General features: G+C 42.2%; 1 protein-coding gene across 1 annotated transcript in view; it reads right to left on the bottom strand.

Annotated features, from left to right (window-relative positions):
- The window catches only part of ZNF652 (zinc finger protein 652), a 26620-nt gene that overhangs the window by 2693 nt on the left and 731 nt on the right, over positions 1 to 23196 (bottom strand). The window contains exons 2-6 of the mRNA XM_014959003.1: positions 6688 to 7836; positions 3143 to 3290; positions 2243 to 2358; positions 855 to 999; positions 72 to 375 (exon numbers count right to left, since the gene is read on the bottom strand). Coding sequence (XP_014814489.1) covers positions 72 to 375; positions 855 to 999; positions 2243 to 2358; positions 3143 to 3290; positions 6688 to 7596 — 1622 coding nt within the window. The 5' untranslated portion in view covers positions 7597 to 7836. The remainder of the gene's footprint in view (positions 1 to 71; positions 376 to 854; positions 1000 to 2242; positions 2359 to 3142; positions 3291 to 6687; positions 7837 to 23196) is intronic.

Here is a 23196-nt window from a genome sequence, read left to right as displayed (position 1 = left end):
GGGGGGGGGGGGGGGGGGGGGGGTGTAGGTGAAGGTGTGAGTACGGGTGAGGGATGGGGCGCGGAGGAAGCGTGCTCACGGGGTTCAGGTTGATAGGTGGGGTTGGGGTGGTGGGTGTGTTCACTACAGCAGGGACCGTGGTGGCAGGAGAAGTGGTGGAGAGTGGGATCTGGACAGCAGTCGACACGTTGGCGGGGCTGGTAACGCGGAAGCACTTCTCCTTGTGTGCCTTGAGCATGTTGGAGAAGCGAAATCGCTGGCCACACACGTCACACGGGTAGGGCTTCTCCCCGGTGTGAGTTCTGCGATGCCTCTTCATGTTTGGGCGGCTGGTGAAGCTTTTCCCACAGATTTCACAGATAAAGGGCTTCTCTCCTGCCGAGCACAGATAGGGCAATCAGTCAGGCACAGAACATCTGCTGATACTCACTCCAGCATACTTATGCAAACAGACCCCATCCTACCCAAGCCACTGTGACCGCTACCTTCAGCAAACAGAGACACAGCTGCTCCACAGAAGTCCTCAGTCTCTAAGAAATCCTCTCTCATCTCTGGGTTTAGATGCACGAGACAACCTTTAATAGAGCTTTGGCAAGGGGTTCCTTCAGACCAAAGTAACAAGGAAGTAAGCCTAACCTCTCATTTTCCCCCACAGTGAATCACAGGGCTACAGACAATTAGATTCAACAGTAAGGTAATGTATTAACCTTTCCCATCTGATTTCCTAGGTTGGATAATGGTTTTGATCCCAAATTCCACGGAAGGGAAATACAGCTAGAAGCATATGAAAGTTTTTGTGCTGGAGGTACTTGTTTGATAGTACCTGGAGGTACTTTTCTTTGCTAAGTTCTTACCAGTGTGTGTTTTCATGTGCTCATCAAAGTACTGCTTCATGTTGAAGTCCTTGCCGCACCACTGGCACATGAACTGCTTGTGCCCGATGTGGATGCTCATGTGGGACCGCAGCTGGTACTTGTACTGAAACCTCTCGTCGCAGTTCTGCAAGGGAAAACACAGCAAACCATCACATTCAGGCATGGCACAACAGGAAGCAAGTCCTGGGACAGCACTCAAAGGGAAGGAGTAAAGAATACCTGAGTTAGTACACACACACTGACCCTCACACAGATGTAGAATTTACATTATTTAGCAAGAGTAGAATTTGGTCTGTATTAAAAGATCTGCTGGCACAGGAGCCTTGGCAATAAGCGTGGAGCAGTCACAACCTTTAGCTGACACAGCCGTTGGCAAAAGCCCGGCAGAGACACGGTTACACCAGCAGGAAAGTGCTGCTGTTGGCTGAAGGTACCATGGGGAGGGTTTGCAGCTTGGGCAGAGGTCTCTGCTGGGCCCTGCGAGTCTCCACTAGAGGGCTCTGCTCACACGGCAAACCCACGGCAGCTCCGTACCACAGGCTCGGTTTCAGCGAGCCAGTCTCTTTTCCAGCTATTATTTGTTGGGATGAGGTAATTTCTTTCCCTAGGAGTTCTATCCCCAAGACTGCTCTGGCTGCACCACTGCCATGACTACTACGTGTCCGGATGGAGTTGTGCCCCACTCTGTGGACGGGGTGAGCTACCAGCCTGGAACCAGAGCTCTGCACCCCCTCTGCCTCCACTGTGTGGTACCCACCAGCGTCCCCGTCAGATGATGAGACAGTATCTGCCCCAGACACATGACTGGGCAAGTCTGACCCATACGGTCTCCTTCCCGAGGGCAGGCATGAAATTGCAATCACAAATGCACGTGAACCCATCGGTGAAATGCCCAACCCCATCCCAACACACACTCAGTTTAAGAAACACAAATTCAGAGCACTGCCTTCGATCTCAGTGAGGACGAGTTTTCCCCACAAGTGAAAATCAAGCAGTAATTTGTTCATTTTCACTCTCGCCACTTCTATCTGTTTCGAGTTTCAAGGCAGGACAGGGAGGATTAACGTAATTTGCATCAGGCTTTGCTATGAACACCAAGGGAAACTAGGATTCAAATCCTGCTGTAGCGTGTATTCAGAGAAAGAACTGACAGCCAGCAGCAAAAGCAAACAAATCCATCTCAGTTTGAACCCCTGCTTGATGCACTCCTGCTGCATAGAGAAGAATTTTCCCCCAAATCTTTACGAAACTGCACCTCATTTTCAAGTCAGTCAATTCAGTTTCCACCTACATCCCCCTACTGCCAGTGTGATTGATTTTATACTTCATGATCCCATATCTAACCATTTTACCAGTTGCTGCCTCACCTCGCATCTGAAAGGCTTCTCTCCAGAATGCTGTAGGGAATGTACTTTGAGAGACATACTGCGCTTGAATGATTTTCCACAGGTTTCACATGTAAATGGCATGTCCTTTGTGTGTGCTGCAACACAACAGTACATTAGAGGGGGTCATTCAAATGCAAACAGTTCTTTAACCAATTTTTTCCTCCAGTTCTGAGCAGGAAAATTATTACTACTGAACAGCTTTTAAGTATATATACACATGTACAGAGACATATATTTTGCTTACTGCCCAATACTGCAGACTTGGACTTTTTGCTAAGGGTAAAGCTCAGACAACTGAATTAGCGTTATTTTTCTCCTCAAAACACCAAGGTAGGTGAGAGTGTTGATCTGCTGGAGGGTAGAAAGGCTCTTCAGAGGGATCTGGACAGGCCGGATCTATGGGCCAAGGCCAATGAGATGAGGTTCAACAGGGCCAAGTGCCAGGTCCTGGGGGGGATGTTCAGCCTGGAGAAAAGGAGGCTGAGGGGAGACCTTCTTGCCCTCTCCAACTCCCTGAAAGGAGGGTGTAGCCAGGGGGGCAGTCGGTCTCTTCTCCCAAGTCAGAGGCGATGGGACAAGAGGAAATGGCCTCAAGTTGCACCAGGGGAGGTTCAGATTGGAGATCAGGAAAAATTTTGACACAGCCCTTGGAATGGGCTGCCCAGGGAAGGGGTTGAGGCACCATCCCTGGAGGTATTTAAAAGACGGGTTGACATAGAGCTTAGAGACATGGCTTAGCGATGGTTTTTCAGTTAGTTGACAGTTGGACTAGATGATCTGAAAGGTCCCTTCCAACCCAGACAACTCTACAATTCTATTTAAGAACCACAAAGACACGTTATGAGGCAGAACCGACAGAAGCACCGATCAATAACTCACCAACCATATGTTTCCGCACGTGGGCCATGGTGTAGAACTTTTTTTCGCAAATCTCACAAGAGAATTTCTTTTCTGCATATCCGTGGACAATCTTGATATGTTCATGGAGGGACCAGAGCTTCTTGAACGATTTATTACAGGAAACGCACTGAATGAATGGGATAAATAGAAGGAAGTTTAAATTAGAAAGATTCAGTGATTCAAGTTTGTGGTGTTAAGCCACAGATCTTCCTCTTGCATGACAAAAAGAAGCCCAAAATAAGTCAAAATGCCGTATATTGTCTCAGCCTGCACTTCAGCTTACATTTACTGTTTCACAGATGAAACAATTACACTAAGAAAAGCCAGATCAAGCAGGATTAGAGAGGATGTTAACGCACTGCATTTTGGTGCCACCCAAAGAACAGCACAGCCACTGCACCAAGAGATTTCCAAACCACAACAGCATTTCTAGCTGGGTGCAGCCCTCAAGGAGCTAACACAGAGAAGACAATTCACAGGCTGTGACGCTGCTGGTGCAGGAAGACTCCAAACCCCCGGTGTGGGAAGATGCCAACAGAGGTGGAGGAGGCCAACACCACCAAGTTGCCTTCAACCCATCTGCACCCCCAGCCCTGGCTTTCCAGGAGCACTGTGACCCCTCAAACTCCAGGGCTGACAGCCCAAGGACAAGTCAAAGCGCTCTCATCCTTTGAGGTGGACACAGAAGACGGCTTCCATCTTGCAGCTCTTGACCATGTGGAGAGTCTGGGACACAGCTCATACAGCAAAGCAAGTTGTCACCTCTGTTTTTGTGTTCTGACTCTTCATTTACGCAGATCAGTAGCACTGTAGGTCTAAAACAACTGTATGCAAACAGTATTTTACTCTCTTCCCACAAGTACTGTGAAACGTCCAGAAAGTCAGTGATGAGCTGGATCCACAGGCTCTCACACGTCTCTTTTCCCCCAATAGTTAGTTCTTGCTAAAGACTTGATGAAAAAAAATCCTTGTACAATTTTGAAGATTCCAGAATAAACTTAGTTGTGCAACTTCACAGCAGACAGATGTGAGGAAACCAAGTCATCTTCATCTCTGAAGTGAAGAGGAAGGAATTGCGGCTCGTTGCTTTTTGTTAGCTGTTGGGGTGTTTGGTGCATTTCCATTTTTCTGCCTGTCCATTCTGCCAATCCTTCCCTCACAGTGAGAAGGGCTGTACGCTCGTCACTGCAGAACTAGCAAACACTACACCTTCTGTCAACTTAAATTGTTTCTTCTCTGTGCAGGCAAGTGATGCTGCTTCCACAGCTTGAACCTCTGCAGGCTTGGGAACTGGCACACGCTCCCCACGCTGACTCCACGGAGGGCCTCTGCCTCTAAAACTACCTACTTGGAGGCACGTCAGGAACAAACTGTGGTCTTTGGGGTGAAAAAAACAACCTAGAGAATAAAGCAATGCTAAGAAATGATCAAAATTCCTTTGATTTAGGGTTAAGCAAGCCCTTGAAGCAGTCAGTCTGCAATTTAATTGACGATCGACAGCAAGTAATTTAAATCAGTGAGAGCTACGACAGAGTCTGGGGTGACAGCAGAAATTCTGTGAAAGTGCTAATTTTGAAAGGATGAAAACCAGAAATTACCTGGAAAAAGATATATTCTATCACTTAGATGAAAAATATAGAGAGAAGCCAGCCATGTTTATCAGCTCAATTACCACTTACATAATGAAACCATTTTTTTTTCCTAGACAAAGCTCCATATCCCTCTTGACATATTAAACCCTATATTACTGTAAAACTTTCGGATCCCCTCACTCCTTTTGCCAAGTGTAATAAAAACAAATTAGCAGGCAGCTGTGAAACACATTCCAAATGTCAGGACAGACAAAAATTATTGTTGAATATATGTTTATACTGAGAACTTGAAGAGGACTAGCAGAACTCCTGGCACTAGAAATATCTGGGAGTTTCTGGACCTGATTCTTCTGGTACTGGATATAAGACACCATTTCTACAATTTCTTCTCTTCCTATCGCTTTTGGACACAGGAATGTAACCCCTCAGAAGTGAACGGGTGCACGGATTACAGGAAGCTTCTCCATTCTATACCACACACAAACTATTCATGAATTCCTATTTAAAGTCCAAAGATTTTACGTTGTGAATGAGACACCTGGATGATGGGGCATTCCTTAAATTTACATTTAAATGTTCTCTGCCACACTAAACTGGTGAAGTATGTATTTCAAAAGCTGCAACGTTTATGCATTTTACTAACTACGCTCAAGGCTCATTATCTTATATTATACTCCTTCCTTCAGTCTTCCTCCTATGAGCTGAAACATAAGGAAAAATAGCATAGTGTTATATAGAGCTGCATTTGAGTCTTACACCAAAGAAAAATTGCAATAAATATTTCAACTGTCTCCCACACAGCGGGAATTGAATACCAGTTCAGTTTAGCATTTAAGCAAACAAACAAAGAAAAAAATAAATCTTAAATCTTTCTGGTGTAACTCATTGGGCAAGGCAAAAAACTCGTTGCCCTACAAACTCTCAGCATTTTGGCTGGGCAGAAGTTGAACTCCAGCTGCTTCATGCTGGCAGGGGGATTATTTCAGAAGTAGGTGGCAACGCTGTGCCGGGTTTAACAAGGCAAAAAAAGCACGTTCGAGTCGCCAGATAAAACAACAGTGCCCCCAGTTACATGAGAACACAGATGCCTATGAGCAAAGTACAAACCACAGATGAATCAGGAACTCTGAAACCCTTTCCACAACTTAAAACTTTAAAATGGTTTTATTACAACACAGGCTTCCATTGTTGTATAAAATTAAAAGCTGCAAATCTTCTGGTGAGAAAGACCAGAGATCATTATATTATCAGTGAGATTTACTGAGCTGCTTTTTGCACTGCGAAAAGGGCAGGCTCATGAACAGATTTACTTGAATTCATACACTTCTATATGCATCCACCAACACTACTGTAAATCACTTGTACGTAATTATCTCGGTAAGATTTTTTAAAAAGTTACATTTTAACACAAGTTCAAATCCTGACTTCACTAGTTTCTTTCTCACCTGCTTGCCTCTCCGCTGTATTTTACAAATTTCTGATTCCAATACCAGCAAAGCGCCATCATTCCCATCTCCCTTGAAACCTTACCTGGACACACTCTGTGACAGTTTCAGGACACTGAGACACTCTGAACGTTAAAGCTAGCGATAGCTGCAGGTGCTCAGCACCTGAGGAGGGAGGGTTTATCCTGTCAAATGCGCTTGTTTTCAGGCCAGTTACTCTTGAGTCTGACATTTGTTACAGTAGCTTTGTGTTCTCCCCAGCTGGAGGTTAAATACTAGAGTAACTCTGCTAAAGCAGATGTCAGTTGGACACTCTGTTCCCTGCAATTTACTTCTTTTGGAAGACACCAAAGTGTTGATACGTAGAGACAAGGTCTGGGTCAGGACCTGGTCTGCGCAAAAGATTTCCCCCTCTGAAGTGTCCACTAGCCGTATCCAGGGCACGACAGAAGGTATGGAAATCTGGCAAGCAGGTGAGCAAACCTACCTGGATATTTTTTTCACAGTCTGTTTGCTGGTGAAGGGACAGCTCACTTTCTAGAACAAATTTCTTCCCACATTTGTCGCAGATCTGCATGCGCCTGTGAGTGACGTTCATGTGCTTCTCCAGGTACCAGCGTGTGTTAAACACCCTGGGGCACTTCTCACAGGTTAAAGTCTCCTTCTCTTCACACTTTGATTTCTGCACAGGTGCCTTGGGCTCCTTTGCAGCTTTCTTCTTACGCTTGGGGGGCTCCACACTCTTTCTACGACCCCTTGTAGTTCTGGGTGATGGGGAAGTTGTGGCTGCTGCAGCAGATGCAGCTCTCCTTGTTCTCCTTTGTGCAACACTAACTTTTTCCACTCTTTTCTCCTTTTTCTTCTGCCTCTCATTTTCCTCATAATCATTACTGTCTTCAGTGGCCTCTTCCCCACTGTCACCCTCCTCTTCCTCACTGCTGGTCTTAAGAACAGCAGTCTCTTTGGACTGGGAGGGGACACCCTTCTCCCCTTTTGATACATTTAATGTTTGGTTGTTAAGGTTTACCTCTACTATAATCTGCTCCCTTTTGTAAGTCACTTCATCTTCCTCCTCTTCTTCCTCCTCAGAGTCGTCAGAGTTTTCTCTATCTTCTTTCACAGCCCGGACCTCTCCTACCGATCTGTTCTCCCTGAAATATGGCTGCTCCTCTCTTTCATGGAGATGTGGTTTACTCATTTTACTGTCCACCAACACGGAGTAAGGACTTCCTGACTCTCTCTTGTACACTTTGGTGGACAGATCAAGTTCCTGGCTGGCACCATGATAGAAGGTGGGTGGCACTTGACCACGGCGACTGTCCTCCTGCGCCATCCCTGCTACATGCGCGGCACAGTTTTCAACCAACTGTTGGCAAGAATTGGCCGTTTGACTCATTTGGGGGGCCCTGATTCATTGAGCACCTTTAATCCCAGAAAACCAAGTAAGCAGCTTTAAAATCGGGATGGACTCTCAAGACCGACGCCTGTTCCATCTACACAGAATGAACAAAATACGATTCTCTGCTGGTGTTTAGCGCTGACGTGTAGGTCACAGAATTCTGGTATTATGGCAAGAGCAGAGCAGTAGGAATTATTCTTCTGGAGAAAGTTGCCAACGAACCGTTGAACATTTGATCTATAAAAGACAATAGAGAAAACAAAGTCAATTAGAACAAACAAACAAAAACCACACTAAGATCATCAGCAAATTCTTTTGTTTTGAATTTATACAACTGGGGTAAAGCACAGGGTATATTATCTGTGAGCTGTATCTGCTGCTGGTGGACTGTCCTAGGTACAAATACTTGCACCTTTGTCAGGATCAAAACTGGTACGAGACTCCTGAGACCTGGAAATTGAGGGAATGAATATTCTCCACCCACCAAAGATCACTGTCGCCTGCCCCAGCACTGGACCAAGCTGCTGATCTGCATCTCTCCTGGACTCTCAGGAGCACTGATAGCCCCAAAATTCTGCTCTACTCCCACACACCTCTCCATCAAACAAGGTGCATACCTACACAGAAATACCTCTTCTCCTTCTGCAACTCCCAAAGGGAGCCCATCCTTACCCAGAAAAAGGACATATTATACTGAACAACATTCCATTAAAGTAGATATGCATGAAGAATTTCAATGGGGACATTTTCAACTTGCAGCATTAAATCAGATTAAGAACACGGTGTCCCCTACTTGTTTCCACCTCAGAGATCGCTCATACAGCCCCTTGATTTAAGGCACTATATTCTTTTGTCTCGTTCTCCCTTCCCCCAAGCTACTTCTTCCTCGATACAGTAGCCAAACAATATTACATTCGCCCATCTAAATTTCACTTGCAGTTATCCAAGTTGGAATTTGACCAGGACACTGTTACTTCCTCTTGCAAAAAACGCCACGTGATCCCTAATGAATACGAGTAATCACGCTCTCGCATCTATTCTTCACCAGCACAATTACGTTTTGGTAGCAGAGTATTGCAACATCAAGCCAAGATTTTTGGCTGCGCAAAATCGAATCAGAAATACACTGGAACTCCTGACCAAACAACATACTCGGAGCTAAACCTGGGACTAGAGGGTGCAGAAGAGGAGAATTAAGGACAGAGCCAAAGAGACATCCCATGACTAGAGGATGGAGAAGGGCCCTCACAGAAAATGGATGGATCGAGCAGCTGAACATGAAGAAAAGCAGATCCCCACTATTGGAATCAGAAAATTTCCTTGAGGCTATAAGCTTGGGTCAAGTTCAGCAGACAGGTATAAAACACTTGGATTTCGCAGAATCATATGGCCATTTTTATTAGTATTCTTGGAGCAACAATAAAAAACCAACCGACCTAAAGAAGTATTACAGACGTGGGTTTTAATGTAATTTCCTTCTACATCATACCGACTTAAAATACTCCCCACACTACAAATGCAGTAACTGCCATCCAAACAAGTTTTAATACAATTTATATGCTATAGTTTCTATTTTACTCTTCCACCAGAAATTTCCATCTTTGAAGTGAATTTAATTGAACAGGAGATGAACCTACCGATGAATAATTAAGATGACTGACCCTACAATCCTTGTGAAGTGACACGGTGGGGAAAGTGACGGCCCAATAACCAGTTTGTCCCATTACTAGCTTAAAGTTAATTAAAAGAGATTGTTGAACAGTTCTCCAATATTTCCCAATGCCCTCAAAAAGTGCCCTGAAGATGCCCAATGGAGTGACCTGCAGACCAGCAGGCTCGGGTCCCAGCTTCCCAGCTCCAGAGGCAGGAAGACCAGCGCCAAGATCCAGCTGGGCTGGGAAATAGGTGGGGATGGGCTGTTAACATTGGCTTGTGATCACAAGTAATATTCAGCTGGAAAAGCTGGTAAATAATAAAATAAACCTTTTGTGATTGCAAGCCAAAATTAACAACCCTATACCCAGGAAGGCCCTTAGAAAGCAGCAAGCATGATGAAATCCAACGTTTAGCTTTTCCTTCAGCAAAATTTAATGAATAATTCAGAAGCTGAGAAAATCACTATGTCATGTAGAAAATGATGCCCGATTATTTCCTCGGCATATTAAGCTACTCTCAAGTTGCACGGGTAAATCTGGAAGGCTATCAGAATGCTGCTGCTAGATAGCCAGAAAAAAGCAAAAAAAAAAAACTTGTCAAGAAAAGGAAGCTTTACCTCCACACCTCCCCTCCCCCTGTTATTTACTGAATGTCAAAATATTCTCTTCCCATATCCTGCCTTCATTTCACCTCTTCTCCTTTAAGGAATATTCTGTACAATAAACCACTTTGTTTGAACACAGTACCACTTCAAATAAAAAATAAAAAAAAAACAACAAAGGGGCTTCTTCTGAGTTATCAAAGCTATTTGGTCTCAAAACCACTTCACTCTGCAGACTCAGTAACCTACTTTCACTTTGAATACACCGCCCGCTACCCTCGAGGGACCCACAACTTTCGAATAACATTATTTAACAGTCAAACAGGCCTCCGTATACGTTTAATGCCATCAACGCACCACTAGACCACTGACGGTTCTGAGAGACAGTAGTTTAAATACTGCCCAAAATATTTAAATAGATTTTTTTTTCCTTGAAGTTTCTAATCCCAAAGGTAAGATTTTGGTGATTTTATTTTTGCCCTTTTTTTTTGTCTTAAAAAAAAGGTGAATCCACTTTTGTCAAAGCTGTCGAACAGCTTGGGTTCTCCAGAATTAATTTCAGCCATACTAGAGAGGGGAGCAATACAGGTTCTGATTAAAACGTAGAAAGGATGCAGTCTCAAAGCAATTTTTGAAGCAGCTTATCCAGACATAAACCTGAGGAATCACTGTATTAGGAGCGCAGAATGAAGACGAGGTGCACCCAACACTCAGTAGTCAAAGATCATCCAAAAAAGGTTTGCAAGTCTACGAATATCCAAGGTTCAAACCCAGAAAGCACCCAACACTCAGTAATCAAAGATCATCCAAAAAAGGTTTGCAAGTTCAAACCCAGAAAAAATGTACAAACAACTTGCAGACAAACGTGTAGGTGGAGGAAGCATGTGTATGTGGGAGCAAAACTTCATACAATGCTTTCGCTACTGCTAAAGAAAAACCACATTTCTTCACATTATCTGTACTAAAAATAGAACAATTTACAGCAGAGAGCGCTAGCGCAATTACCTGCCCCAACTGGAGCTCAACAGATGCCTCGAAATCAGCTCGGCCCCAGCGCAATACACTCAGAGGTTAATGACTTTAAATTACGTGTCCTTAGTTTGCCCTCGGAGAAGGACCAGCTTGACAGTCTGGCTATCTCGTATTTTGGTCTAACCTGTGCCAAGGACGTACGAGCTGATTTCTGGCAAGCGGCCACCAGCAGCAGACACTGATGCAAAGAAAAAAAAAAAAAACACCAACAAACCACAGTGCTGCTTCCAGCTTTTGTAATAAGTGAAGTGGTTTGCACAGTCATTTCTGCGTAGCGAGGCTCCTGCGAGCGGCTGACCCTGCCTGCCCCACAGCTGGCTGCCAGCCCCACAGATGGACACACTCCACCGCTCGTTCCTTCTGCTCCCGTGTTTCTGGTGGTTCCCATTAAAAAAAAAAAAAAAAAAAAAAAAAGCCACAACCAGCGATGATCCCGCCACTCCTCATCAATGTGGGTTTTTTCTTCCTTTTACTTCTTTTTAACCAGTTTAATTGCCACCCACTGAAAGTTATCAATATTAGCTCTGAGAATTGGCAGACGCTGGTCTAATTCGCTTTGCTGGAGGTTGGCAAGTCCAGGGGTATTGCAAGCACAAGGGTGATTTGTGCACTGACACAAAGACAGCACTGTATCGATTTATGACTTAGTCAACATCTGGAATTTCCCCCACTCTTCCCAGATAGCCATAAGGACCAGAATGTGCCTTTTAAAAACATACCCGTGCCTCAATTCACAAATCAGTGGCGTTTGCTTGTGTTTTACACACAGCAGAAGGAAAAAGAGGAAGGGTAAGAGCTTGGGGCTTTCCTGCAGCTCACCCACTTCTTGCATGAAAAGCCAATACTACAAAAAAGAGATTGCAATAGTCAATGTACAACATTAAAAATGCATTAACTTCTTAGCCATCCAGTATTTTCTCTCCTTGTTATAACACAGCCTTTTTCAAGACAGGTATAGAAGATAAATTTTTTTGGTTTTCTGAGTCCCTTGTACTAGATTTCACTTCCGACTCGGTACAGTAAGAAGCGCTCACAACCTTAATACAGCTCACGAGACACCAAGACAAAATTATTTTTCCAAAAGTATATATATATGGCACCAAACACGTGGAGGGGACCTGTGCCACAGCACCGAAATACCACACATCTTACACAAGCAACATAGGTAATCTGCACACTTCCTTTACAGCACAAGACCTATAACTTCACACAAGACAACGCCCCCAAAACAACTTGTTCTTCCCCCCTCTTCGGTTCAAGAGCAGCCAGATGTCAGCAGCTTTTTAATGGATACAACCAAGGGAATAAACAGGTTTTCCACTCTGCCATTTATGTATATAAACCACTATACATAAAACCAAGCTCAATGAGAAAGCTTAAGCATCTTGACATTTGAAGTTTTCTTTTCCATAAAACAAGATTTCTGTCAGACTACAGTTAGAAAAATAAAATAACTGTGTTAAAGACAATGCCTCTTTGCATATGCATTAACAATCTGAAGATTTTAAGGATCCTGAAGTCTTTTGTTTGGAAGCTACAGCTTCAGCCTGGGGTGACCAGATTTGCACATGGTTTGCAGGTGATGGAACAACCATGTGCATAAATAAATAATGTACGTTATTTAAGATAACGTGCCAATTTCAAACTAGTTTAGTAGTTGTTGAAGAAACTACACTCAGAACAGGGCTAAGGCACTAAGAACTAATCAGTGTCATCCATTAATCAATTTCCAGTTGTCAATTTAATCAGCAGACAGGACAGAAATACAAGAAAATGAATTGGAAAAATATAATTTTCACTGCACAGATACACCTTAGCTTTAAGTATACCGCCCAACACAAAATTCTGCTGTATTTTTCCTAAAAATAACTAGGAGCAGAGTTGAAAGCATTAATGCTTTAGGTAATGTGAATTCCGAAAACCATATTAGCAAGAAGTAACTAGAGAAAATACAGAGCGCGTGACTAAAATGGTCCAGTCACCTCCAGTTCAATACATTAGCAATATTTCAGCGCACATGGAAAGAAAAAAAAAAAAAGTTTCAATATCCTCGCACAGTTTGAAGAACAGGTGCACGAAACAGAATAGTGCAGGGGCACAGCGATTCCCAGTTAGTGGGAAAGCACATCTGGTACAAGTTACATCATGTCAGCGATAGCAATCAGGGCTATAACACAAGAGGGAATTATTTATATCACGGTACAATCACTCCTTTCTTGTGCATCTCAGCTGCTTTATATGCAAAAGCACTGAAAATATGTTCTTAAGTGCGAAGTTTTATCTCAAGACAGAGCCACAGTCAGCACATCCTCAGAGGTTTTGCATTTCTATGGGTAAGCACTCAAGCCTGCTTTTGCCCATGTAAATGCAAAATAAAGAGAGTGACTGCTACTAACGATCCATCCTGTCATCTGCCAGCTTCTAACACCCACCTCAGAGATGGTATCTGGAGGAGGTTCGCCCTTCCAAGAGCTACAAAGGCAAGGAAGGAAGGATAATCCTATCGAGTGTATCAGAGGGACAATTCTCTGCAGCTGACAGACTTCGGGAATATGGTGAAACACAGAGACAGACTATTCGGAAACAACACTCGCAATTCCTGGGACTCTTCTGTGAAAACCAGGAAAAAAAATCATAATTATCTTCTTTTCAAGCTCTAAATTCACTTGAAAGAGATTTCCCCATCAATTCATGTAAAAAGATCAGACATTAAATGGTGTGTGGCACTGTGGCTTGCGTTTTGGGGAAATTAAAAGCTATGCAACATATTTGGGCATCTCTGTCTCAAATGGATTAGTCTTGGTACAACTAAGCAAACCGACACGCACATCATAAAAAACCCAACAACGCTGGCAGCAAGGGAGAGTATTGCAGGCAGCCTTGGCAGGGAAACAAAAGACTGGAGAGTGAACAAATACCGTCCAATTCTCCAAGTAAAGGTCCGGGCAGAAGGATATATGGCAGAGTGGGATATGGAAGCCTGAAGATGCTCTACAGCATCCAGACTGTCCCATCTTCCAGCTAGTTTGCTTTTTTTTCGACTATTCCTGAAATAATCTGTGAGAGGTATCTTGCTAACTCAGCAGGCAACATATTTTCACTGTATGGAACCTGGCTATTCGCCTGTAAGTATTTAACAGTCTAATGGAAAATGAGGCAGACCATATTTCCAATTCCAGAAAAAGGCCTTATATAATATCCTGCAGCTAAAACATAAAAACTACGATAAAAAAAAAAATCTTCAGGCTTTTTCCATTTCTTAAGATTAATTATTTGGCTGTATCTAGAAATCTGGTTTGAGGGACAAAGGCTTTCAAAACCAGTGATTTCCAGAACTCTGAAGCTGGAATTTTTTCAAGCATTATCTCCACAGAAAATAGTTTAAGAGGTTGCCATTTCAGAATTCAGCAGCATTATAATCCCTCAGCTTTTGCAATAAGCTGAAGGGTTTCTATTGGCTATGAACTAGTTTTAGATACGACAGCCATAAACCTCAACATTTTTCTTTTACTGGGCAAAACCACCTTGAAAGAAGTGCTAGTACACCACGACATACCCTCAAATTAACAGTCTAAGCCTCTCCTACTACCTTAAATATATAAAAATTAAACACCTATGACTGAATTAGGAACTTCCTTGTATTCAAATCCATTGTTGTGTCTCATCTATATCTTTCAGTACAAAAAATAGAAAGCAAGATTAAAACAAAACCAGGTAGTTGCCACTTAACAGTAGTCAATTACACATATACACACATCTTTCAGATTTGTTACTTTTCTGTAATTGTTTGGTAACTTGGACACATATGAGAAGCAGAAAAGTTTGGTATGACCACATTAACAGATTATCCATCCCTTGAAATTCGTATACTCATCAAAATATGTGCCAGAAGTTCAAAACGACCCACTGCTATGATACTGAAGGGCAATTGTTTCACCCATCAGCCTGTTCTTTGTTCCAAACCACATCTTACTGCCTAGTTTTCCTCTTGTTCAGTGGCAAGATTCCTTTTTGCTTTAAAAACTCTTGCTTTCATCATTATCTGCTCACATATCTTGAAAGCTAGTAAAAACAGCACTAAGATTTTAAAGCATCTATCTCTATTCAGATGCCAGTGATGACCCTTCTTGTAAAACACCACTAACTTATTCTGAAACTGCAAATGATTGCACTAACAATATGGGCTATAGGAAAACAAAAAGGAAATCTATCATCAAGATCCCTACTTCTGTTTCCCAAAGTTAGCATTTTTTCCGGCCAGAAAGGAGGAGTAGAGAAAGAGGCACTAGATATGTATCTGTGTCTTTGAATATGTAAATGGAGATCAATTGAGAGAGCTCAAAAAAGATCTAAGTGGTCTGTTCAGAGAGGTAGAACCTCCACCTGGACATTTATTCTGGAGGAAAGGTGTTTTCATCATGGATTTGGGTTCTTTTGCAAGAAATAATAAACTTTTATACCCAGAATAGACTTACCTCCTCTGCTAAAAAACCCTAAAGGAGACCTTTGCAGTATGCAGAATGGAGGTAAAAGTTTTGTGTATTTTATAGAAGGGTTTAGTTTAAGAAAGCTTACTTTTTCTTACTTCAGTTACTTCCTTACAGCTTTTCGCTGATCAGCCTGTACTACACATCACAGCTCATAACGTGCTCCTGGATCATTTACACTGTAATAATGGAACATTTAATATAATCTCATCTATGCTGAGGGCATGAAGTTACACACACTTTACAGAGTCTCTCAGTCACAGGTTAATGGCATTTTTAAAAAACATCTTGATTCATTTTCAGTCTACCAGTTTATCTCAAAAAAACCTGCTAAATATCTTGGAACTTTGCTGAGAGTGGTATGTAGTGGAAAAAAATCAGCTTTCAACAGCAAAATCTTCTTTGGCTTCGTGGACGTGTGAATTTGATCTCTCTAAAATAAAGTTTGTTCTTCTCACATCATTGGAATGTGCTTACGGATAGATTCAAAATCCTCTCCATTTCTCATCTAGAGCTCTTTACACACTAGATAATTTTGATTTTGAAACCATCAAGAAGTTTGTAAAAACCTCCATACCAACAAAAAAGCTGACAGCAGCTGCACAACTGTCCCCAGCACGGTGGCAGATGCCCCAGGTAGGACTCACCACGTTCTTGTACTGGTAAATGCTGTGCTGCTGGAGAATCAGCACAAGGAGCTTGCCCTTCTTTTCCTCACCTGGGCTTCTCTCAGTACCTCCTCCTCTCAACCTGCCCACAAAAACACACCTGCCTTCGCCTGTAGAGCTTCAGTTTTATAACTTCGAGCAGCATTTAACTACTGAATCGCCAAAGAGCACTCAGATCAAGCCCAGCTCACCGTGAGGTTAATACAAAGACGATAACGTGCATTCACACAAGCACAAATCACCAGCAGAAGTTGAAGAAATCTCGTGTTGACAAAGTCTAAATGTGCCAATACCAAAACGATACCATTGTGTGTGTTTCTTCTTGCACAATGTCACAACGCTCCTGTAAACCCTGAAGAACCATGCGGTGTGGTTATCTTCCACTACCAATTACTGTCTTGTTTTGAGCTACTGAATCTTCGGAACCATTACACACAGAGTTTGTTTTAGAGACACAGTGTAAACTTTTGGAAAAACAGGCCCTCTTGCTTTTATACTATTCACATAATTTAACAGAGCACATTTAACAACACACGAATTTATCAGCTTCCAAGAAATGCTAACTGAGTAACAATACTTCAGCAGAACTCCTATTTGCACATATTTTACCTCTGGAAGTATAAAGTTCCTTCAGCGCTCTCCCTGCAGGGTTAGACGTGGAGATACAAAGCTGTTCAGTAAATCCAGGCGTGATCAAAACAGACCCTGTACCACGTCAGCGGTTCATCTCAACCTTCCTGTGTTTTACAGGTGCAGTTCTCAAGCATAAATACTCTTCCCACCCATACAGCGGGTTTTATTCCCAGTTTTCCCTCTAACTCATTATGCAGCCACAGACATCTTACCCTGCTTTGTATTTAAATTTCCTTCTGGGCAAAGTGAGGACAATTATCAGCTAAGGCCAAAGTTAGTTGTTCATTTTAATCTGATCTAAGTCTGTGTGGCTGCCAAAGGAGGCAGGACACTCTCCCTATTTATATGCCAACGCTGGCATTCTTATGGTTGCAAGGCAAGATGCCTTGGGAAATCAGTCTGCCTGGAAAATAACCATTCCTTGGGATAAACATCCAGCTGGATCACTTCTCTGAATCGGCTCACTGTGCAACTTCATGAATACTACCATCCATTATAAGATTTTGCTTCCTGAAATAATCAATTTGTTCTACAGGTGCAATCTGACTTTCACCACCCACAAAATAGCAAGGTAGGAGAATAAAAGCCCAATCACAAATTTCTGAAAAACATCTAAGGATTACACTTAAGAATTCGGGCTGAAAAAATAATGTATTTTCAAGATCCTGTAGCAAACAGGAATTTTTCACAAGCGAGTTCAGCCTTTGCGTAGCTCACGCTTTCATTTAAAAATAAATTCCTAATGATTATGAAAATATTCTTAGATATGAGCTCTCTTTCCTTCCTGACGTTATAATCTAAACCCACAGATTTATCTTTAAGAACAGTAGGACCAGAGTTAGAGGCTTCAAGTCAAATTCACATCTTGGCAAAGGTCTGAATGAACTATCAAAGAAACCACCTCAGGACCCACTCGGTGACACATGAATTCCAGATTGCAGCAATGAGATGCTGTCTATACAGCAGCCAGTGAGTTTCAGGGTGAGAGAGAGAACACTTGAAAAAAAAACCCCAAAACTTTTCTTTTCCCCCTTGGCAAAAAGCAATAACGCTTATTTAGCTCCCTAAGCAAGGCAGGGAACAGCATCTCAGTAAGACTGGGGTGAGAAGGGAAGAAGAGTGTCCACTGACAGCAGGGATAATTAACTTTCATCTTATTGTCTGAATTTGAAGTGCTTGGAGTGTGGGATAATAGAAATTGGTTGTGCACAGGAGAGATTATGTTAAATGATTTTTATAGCACCGTAAGTGGGCTAGATAATTTATCAAAGATAAGTAGAAGGTGGGATCCTTCATCAAGAAATCTTCAGGTTAGAGGAAAAGCGATGAAAATCTAAAAGAGTGAAAAGAGACTGGTTTAGGAAACAAGTTCAAAAAGGCAGTAGAAAACAGTGTAATAAAGGGTAAGGTCAGGGGACAGCAAACAGAAGAAAACACAGGAATTGGCATGAGTTTAGAAAGGTCCAAGTGGAAGAAGAAAAGCGCAACAAGGTATTTGTTAAAACAGAACTGCCTGGCAATTAAATTCAGGACATGATTTTTTCTCAGACCTTTACACTGCAGTCAGCATGGCATTTCACTCTGACTAATAGATTTTGTCCTGCAGCTAGTAAGTGTGAAATGAATGATTCAAGACATGCACTTTACAATAAAGCAAACTCGAGATTCTCAGCAGCCATTTTTACTATTACGTGACACGGGTGATGAAGATTTATTAGGAAATGTTTCTGTCCCTGCTAAAGACTTCTGGAGTCACATCTCTACACCACAACTCGTGTTTTCATCATGTCAAGCTACTGTCACAGTGCATTAAACACCTGAGTCCCTCATAAAGTGACACGCAGTTAAAACATGGGAAATCTAAGCATGTCACTTGGCAGGGAACTTGGAGAATCTACTACAGTGAGAAAGCACACAAAATACACTGAGGAACAGCAATGCATCTGACCCCATCATTTATGTGAGAAACACCACAAATTTTCTAGCCTGAAAAAGAAAAGAAAAACAGGGAAAGTTACTGGAATCAAGGATGGAGCTCCCACCACTGTACCAACCCGAGCAATTTGTTAAAGGGGCAGAACCAGAAAATCTACAGAAGTACAAGCAGGAAAGAGAGCTGCTTCTTTAAAACATATGTAGCAAAAAATATCTGCATCAATCAGAAAACAAATACGTCTGTTCAGCAAATGTCCAAAAATATTACAGTGACACAGCCAGTTGACAGAACTTGCCACGCGTTAGGATACGGGACACTAACAGCAACCAGGCTTTTCCTTAGAAATAATCTGCCTTCTACCATTAAAATTCACAGTTGTCACTGTGTGTAATTTGTCATCAGACAGCACTATTAAGACACATTCCATAATTCCCTTTTCATCACATAAGCACTAAAAAGGCTTAAATAAGCATGACCTGCAAGCAACTGCAGAGTTCAGAACAGATTTTTACTGTCTTCCAGGAGAATAGCCAGCCATAGGAAAAGCCAAGTCCCAGTAAGCTTTCTGCACCTGCAAGACTCAGCTATGCTCCAACTCAAATATTTGCAACTTTTTGTGTACGACATTCCCATAAAAGAAGGTATGTGGCTCAATGGATGCTTGTCTGTAAATTTTCAACTATAAAACTTTCTGCTTGTAAAAACAAAACAAACCAAGAAAGGCTCTACTACCTAATTAAAAAAAAAAAAACAAACCAAGAAAGGCTCTACTACCTTATCCTACCAGGCCATCTGTCTTCACAGAGGTACCACCAATATTCCTCCAAAATTCCAGCTGAAAAACTTTCTGTCCACTTGTATTTAGTACCTGGGACAGAATGAAATTGGCTTAATAGGTTTTGTCTCAAATGTTCATACGAATCCTAATTCCAATAAGTTATCTCCAAGCAGGCCCACTCTCTATTAGACTTGCGTTTCATATTGCATTCCTAAAAATCACTTTTCCATGGAAAGAATCAAGTTCCCAAACTTAAAAACACACAAACGGGAGTGCAACACAGCATAAAGCACAGGTAATTGCTTAGCATAGCTAAATGTTTCTCTTTAGTGAAAACTACTAGTCTGAAACCTCCTCAGGGAAGGGTGTCTGAAAGTGTCAAGGAAACTAATGCAAGCTGCCTGTGTTAATGAGTTTAAGCTGCTGGCACCGGAGCTACCGCGGAGTTTCACTCCCCATGCAATTGTTCTTCAGGAGGGAAGAGCAAGTCAAAAATCACCGATTTAAGATCACTCGGAAAACTCAGCATTTGCAAAGGTAATTTGGAAATTAGACACTACAAGTTTAAGTTATAAGGAACGTTTCAACTGAACTAGGAAAAGTCAGTCTGTTACGAGCACTACATGAATTCTACTGATGAGTTATGAGCAAACCCCACCCACTTTCCAAAATACTGAAAATTAAGACCCTGCGAAGACCCAAGATGGTATATAATTTTACTTACACTTACGTATAAGGGAATTTAAACAGAATTTGCAACTTCAAGGACAAACCTTATTATTAAATTGCTCTTAAAGGCATCAATTCTATCACTTTTAGACAAAAAAACCTTTTATGTTAAGAGATTATTTATTTAGACTTTTGATACAATAAAGGAGTTATTGCAAAGTTTTTAAAGCATGTAAGCCTAGTATTTACAGTGGAAACAGCTGGAAGTTAGATATTTAGATCCACAGAAAGGTTAAAAAACTACACAGTCTGAAATAATTCAACCATGCTCCCTCAGCTTGAGGAAGCACAAGACATTATATGGTGATGTCAACTGTAGACAGGATCTGCTCACCGACTGCATTAATATTTAAAGTGTATAACTTCATGATAATAAAATGACCTCCACGTAAAAATCCACATTTTTTTTCTAACTATTGTGGGGGGGGAAAAACCAAACTCTGGTATCCTAAGATTCTGAAAAGACAAACAGCACATATTTAGCAAAATTTAAACTAATATTGTTTTAAAAAACAAAATGACATTCTTTGAAATGTACTTCATCTTCCATTTAGAAGCCAAGATGTGGATCTTGCAGGGAGAGAGCTGTTTCACAGCAGAACACATTAAGAGATCAGCTGTTCCGTGCTGTAGGAATTTAACCAAGAGAATGGTTATAAAATATTTTAATACAATAATAATGCACAGAATCAGGTTGTTAGAGAACATATCAATCTTCTCAATTGGCTGGTACTTCCTTCCAATTACGCCTCTTTTTTGTGGGGCTAGAATGAAATTTATGCTTTGATAATGCATATTCTAGTGTGCCACAGAGAAATAGGTCACTGATGACACGTAGTTTTGTAATCACATTAAACATACCTGTGCCTATCTCAAATATGCTATTGGTTCACCACTCTGCCATTAGGCACCGATGCGGTACGTGATATCAAGACTGGAAGATGGCATCTTGTTTACTGAAAATACCTATTTAATGCAGTTGTGTGAACTCAAAGGACTCTTCCCAAGTCACTCTTACGTGGACATCTCCTGCTCTAGGTGGTACCACACCAGACAAAGTCTGTTCCATTATAAGCAATTTCTTGTACATATAAAGACTTTCCATCTTTAAATGAATTTGCACCCCTCAGTCTGAAATTTCCACATTCTGTGATTCCAGCAATAAGAACAAAACCATCCCAGAACATCCCAGTATCTTGTACTTGCAACAGAACCTGCCAAACCGCTTTTTAAATTTAACTCCTATAGATACCTAACTGCTCCTATAAAACTGCTGAGGAATTCACCCTCCAAAACATCAGTTGAAGGCTTCCTGTATCAGCATTAGATGAGAATACTAGTATTATCAGTTAAATCCTTTAAAACAAATGAACAACAGCCTATAATGCCAAAGTCTCTTTTGATCATGTAAACATTTGGAAGGTTTTTAACAAATATTACAAATGCTAAGCTACAAAACACGTACTGATCTTCCCAAACCACAATTACTGCAACTAAATCTGAAGTAGCTATAAATACTAGTCACCAAATACTAGATAAAATTATAAATAAAATCTCAAGTCTCTGACATCCTATTACATGCAGTTGCTTAGTTAGAAAAAAAAAGCCATCATGATTTTGCACTTCGCTTTCAAACACATTCTCTCTGAAAAAGCTTTCAAAAACGTCTAGCCCTCAACTACACATTCCCAGTGAGTTTACTCTATATCTCAACTTTATTATCAACATCTAAATTTAAAATGTTGGCTGCCTGGGGCACGGATGGGGACTCTTCATCCCTTCAGCACAAGAACCATATCACAAGTGCTTGATTAACCTCTATAAGCCAGAAAAAAAATGCAATTTACATGCGGGTAGAAAGAGAGAGAAAGGGGTTTCAAATAGATAAAGAGAACACTAGACCCACGTAAAGGATGTAAATTTTCTGTCACCATAAAGTATTATGTTCTTTTTATATGAGATTTCCCTACTCCACAGCCTTTTTACCCACACCAGTGTCCACACTCCTGGATCTGTAATATACATTTTGTTAATACACAGCAGACACCTCAAGAGAAAGAGTGCCCAACTTCCAGAGGCGAACAATCACGCCGCAGTCAATCAGCAGGGTGGCAAATCAAGGTGCACCAGACCATCCTTCACAAATCAATGCTCCCGTCTCACACCGCCTTTATTCAGCGCACACACACACACACATACCCCACCATCACTCTCTTGATTCACCGCGCATACACCACTGTCAACAAAGCATGTGCCAGTTGCCATTCCCAGAACAATACAGCTCAGGTCATCCCCTGAAAAGATAAAAATGCACATTCCTCACATCCTTTATGTCTACAGTACTTCCCCCTCTGCTTTGACTTAAATCACTTCTACCGCACAAGATGCCAAAACTCAGTTATGATTAAAGGTACTTACATAATACTGTTAAGACCAAAGAGATACACTATCTCGAAGCATCTCTTTTCAGACTAACAATACCTGTACCAAGACATCCACACGACTCAAAGTTGCACAGAAGGCAGTTCAAAATCAAAACAACCAAAAACCCTAGGGCACACATACTGCAACATCTGTCCTGCCAGCAAAGAGAAGGGGAAGATACCCAAGCAGAAGAGAGAAAACATCTGATTTCCCGCCACCCCCCCTTCACACACCTACACCCAGAACCAGCTACTGGTGAAGGTAACACTTCATCTCCTCACCTACCCAGTGACAACTCCAGTCCCAGAAGGGAGTGTGTTTAAGAACCGCGATCCCTCCCAACAATTGCGAACCCCGCACTTTGGTGGCTTCACAATAACCCAGTGACAGGGAGGAGGGAGGGGGCTGCCAGCGGCCCCCACACCTCCGTGTCCCCACTCCGCGGGAGGGGGCTGGAAAGCCAAGGCAGAAAGCGAGCTTGTGAAAAGCCAACCCAGCGCGGCCAAACTAACAAGAATTAATTTATTTATTCCCCCCTCCCTGCTTCATGAGGCTCACCTTCCCTCCCCCCCCAGGCAGGTGGCACAGCCCCCTCCCAGCGGGGTGCAGCGGCCGGGCAGAGCCCCCCGGCAGCATTCCTCCCCCGCCCGCCC

The sequence above is a fragment of the Calidris pugnax genome, unplaced genomic scaffold (assembly GCF_001431845.1).
Source record: "Calidris pugnax isolate Ruff unplaced genomic scaffold, ASM143184v1 scaffold335, whole genome shotgun sequence".
Lineage (NCBI taxonomy): Eukaryota > Metazoa > Chordata > Aves > Charadriiformes > Scolopacidae > Calidris > Calidris pugnax.
The sequence above is the reverse complement of the archived record's forward strand: the minus strand, read 5'-3'. Positions and strand labels throughout refer to the sequence as shown.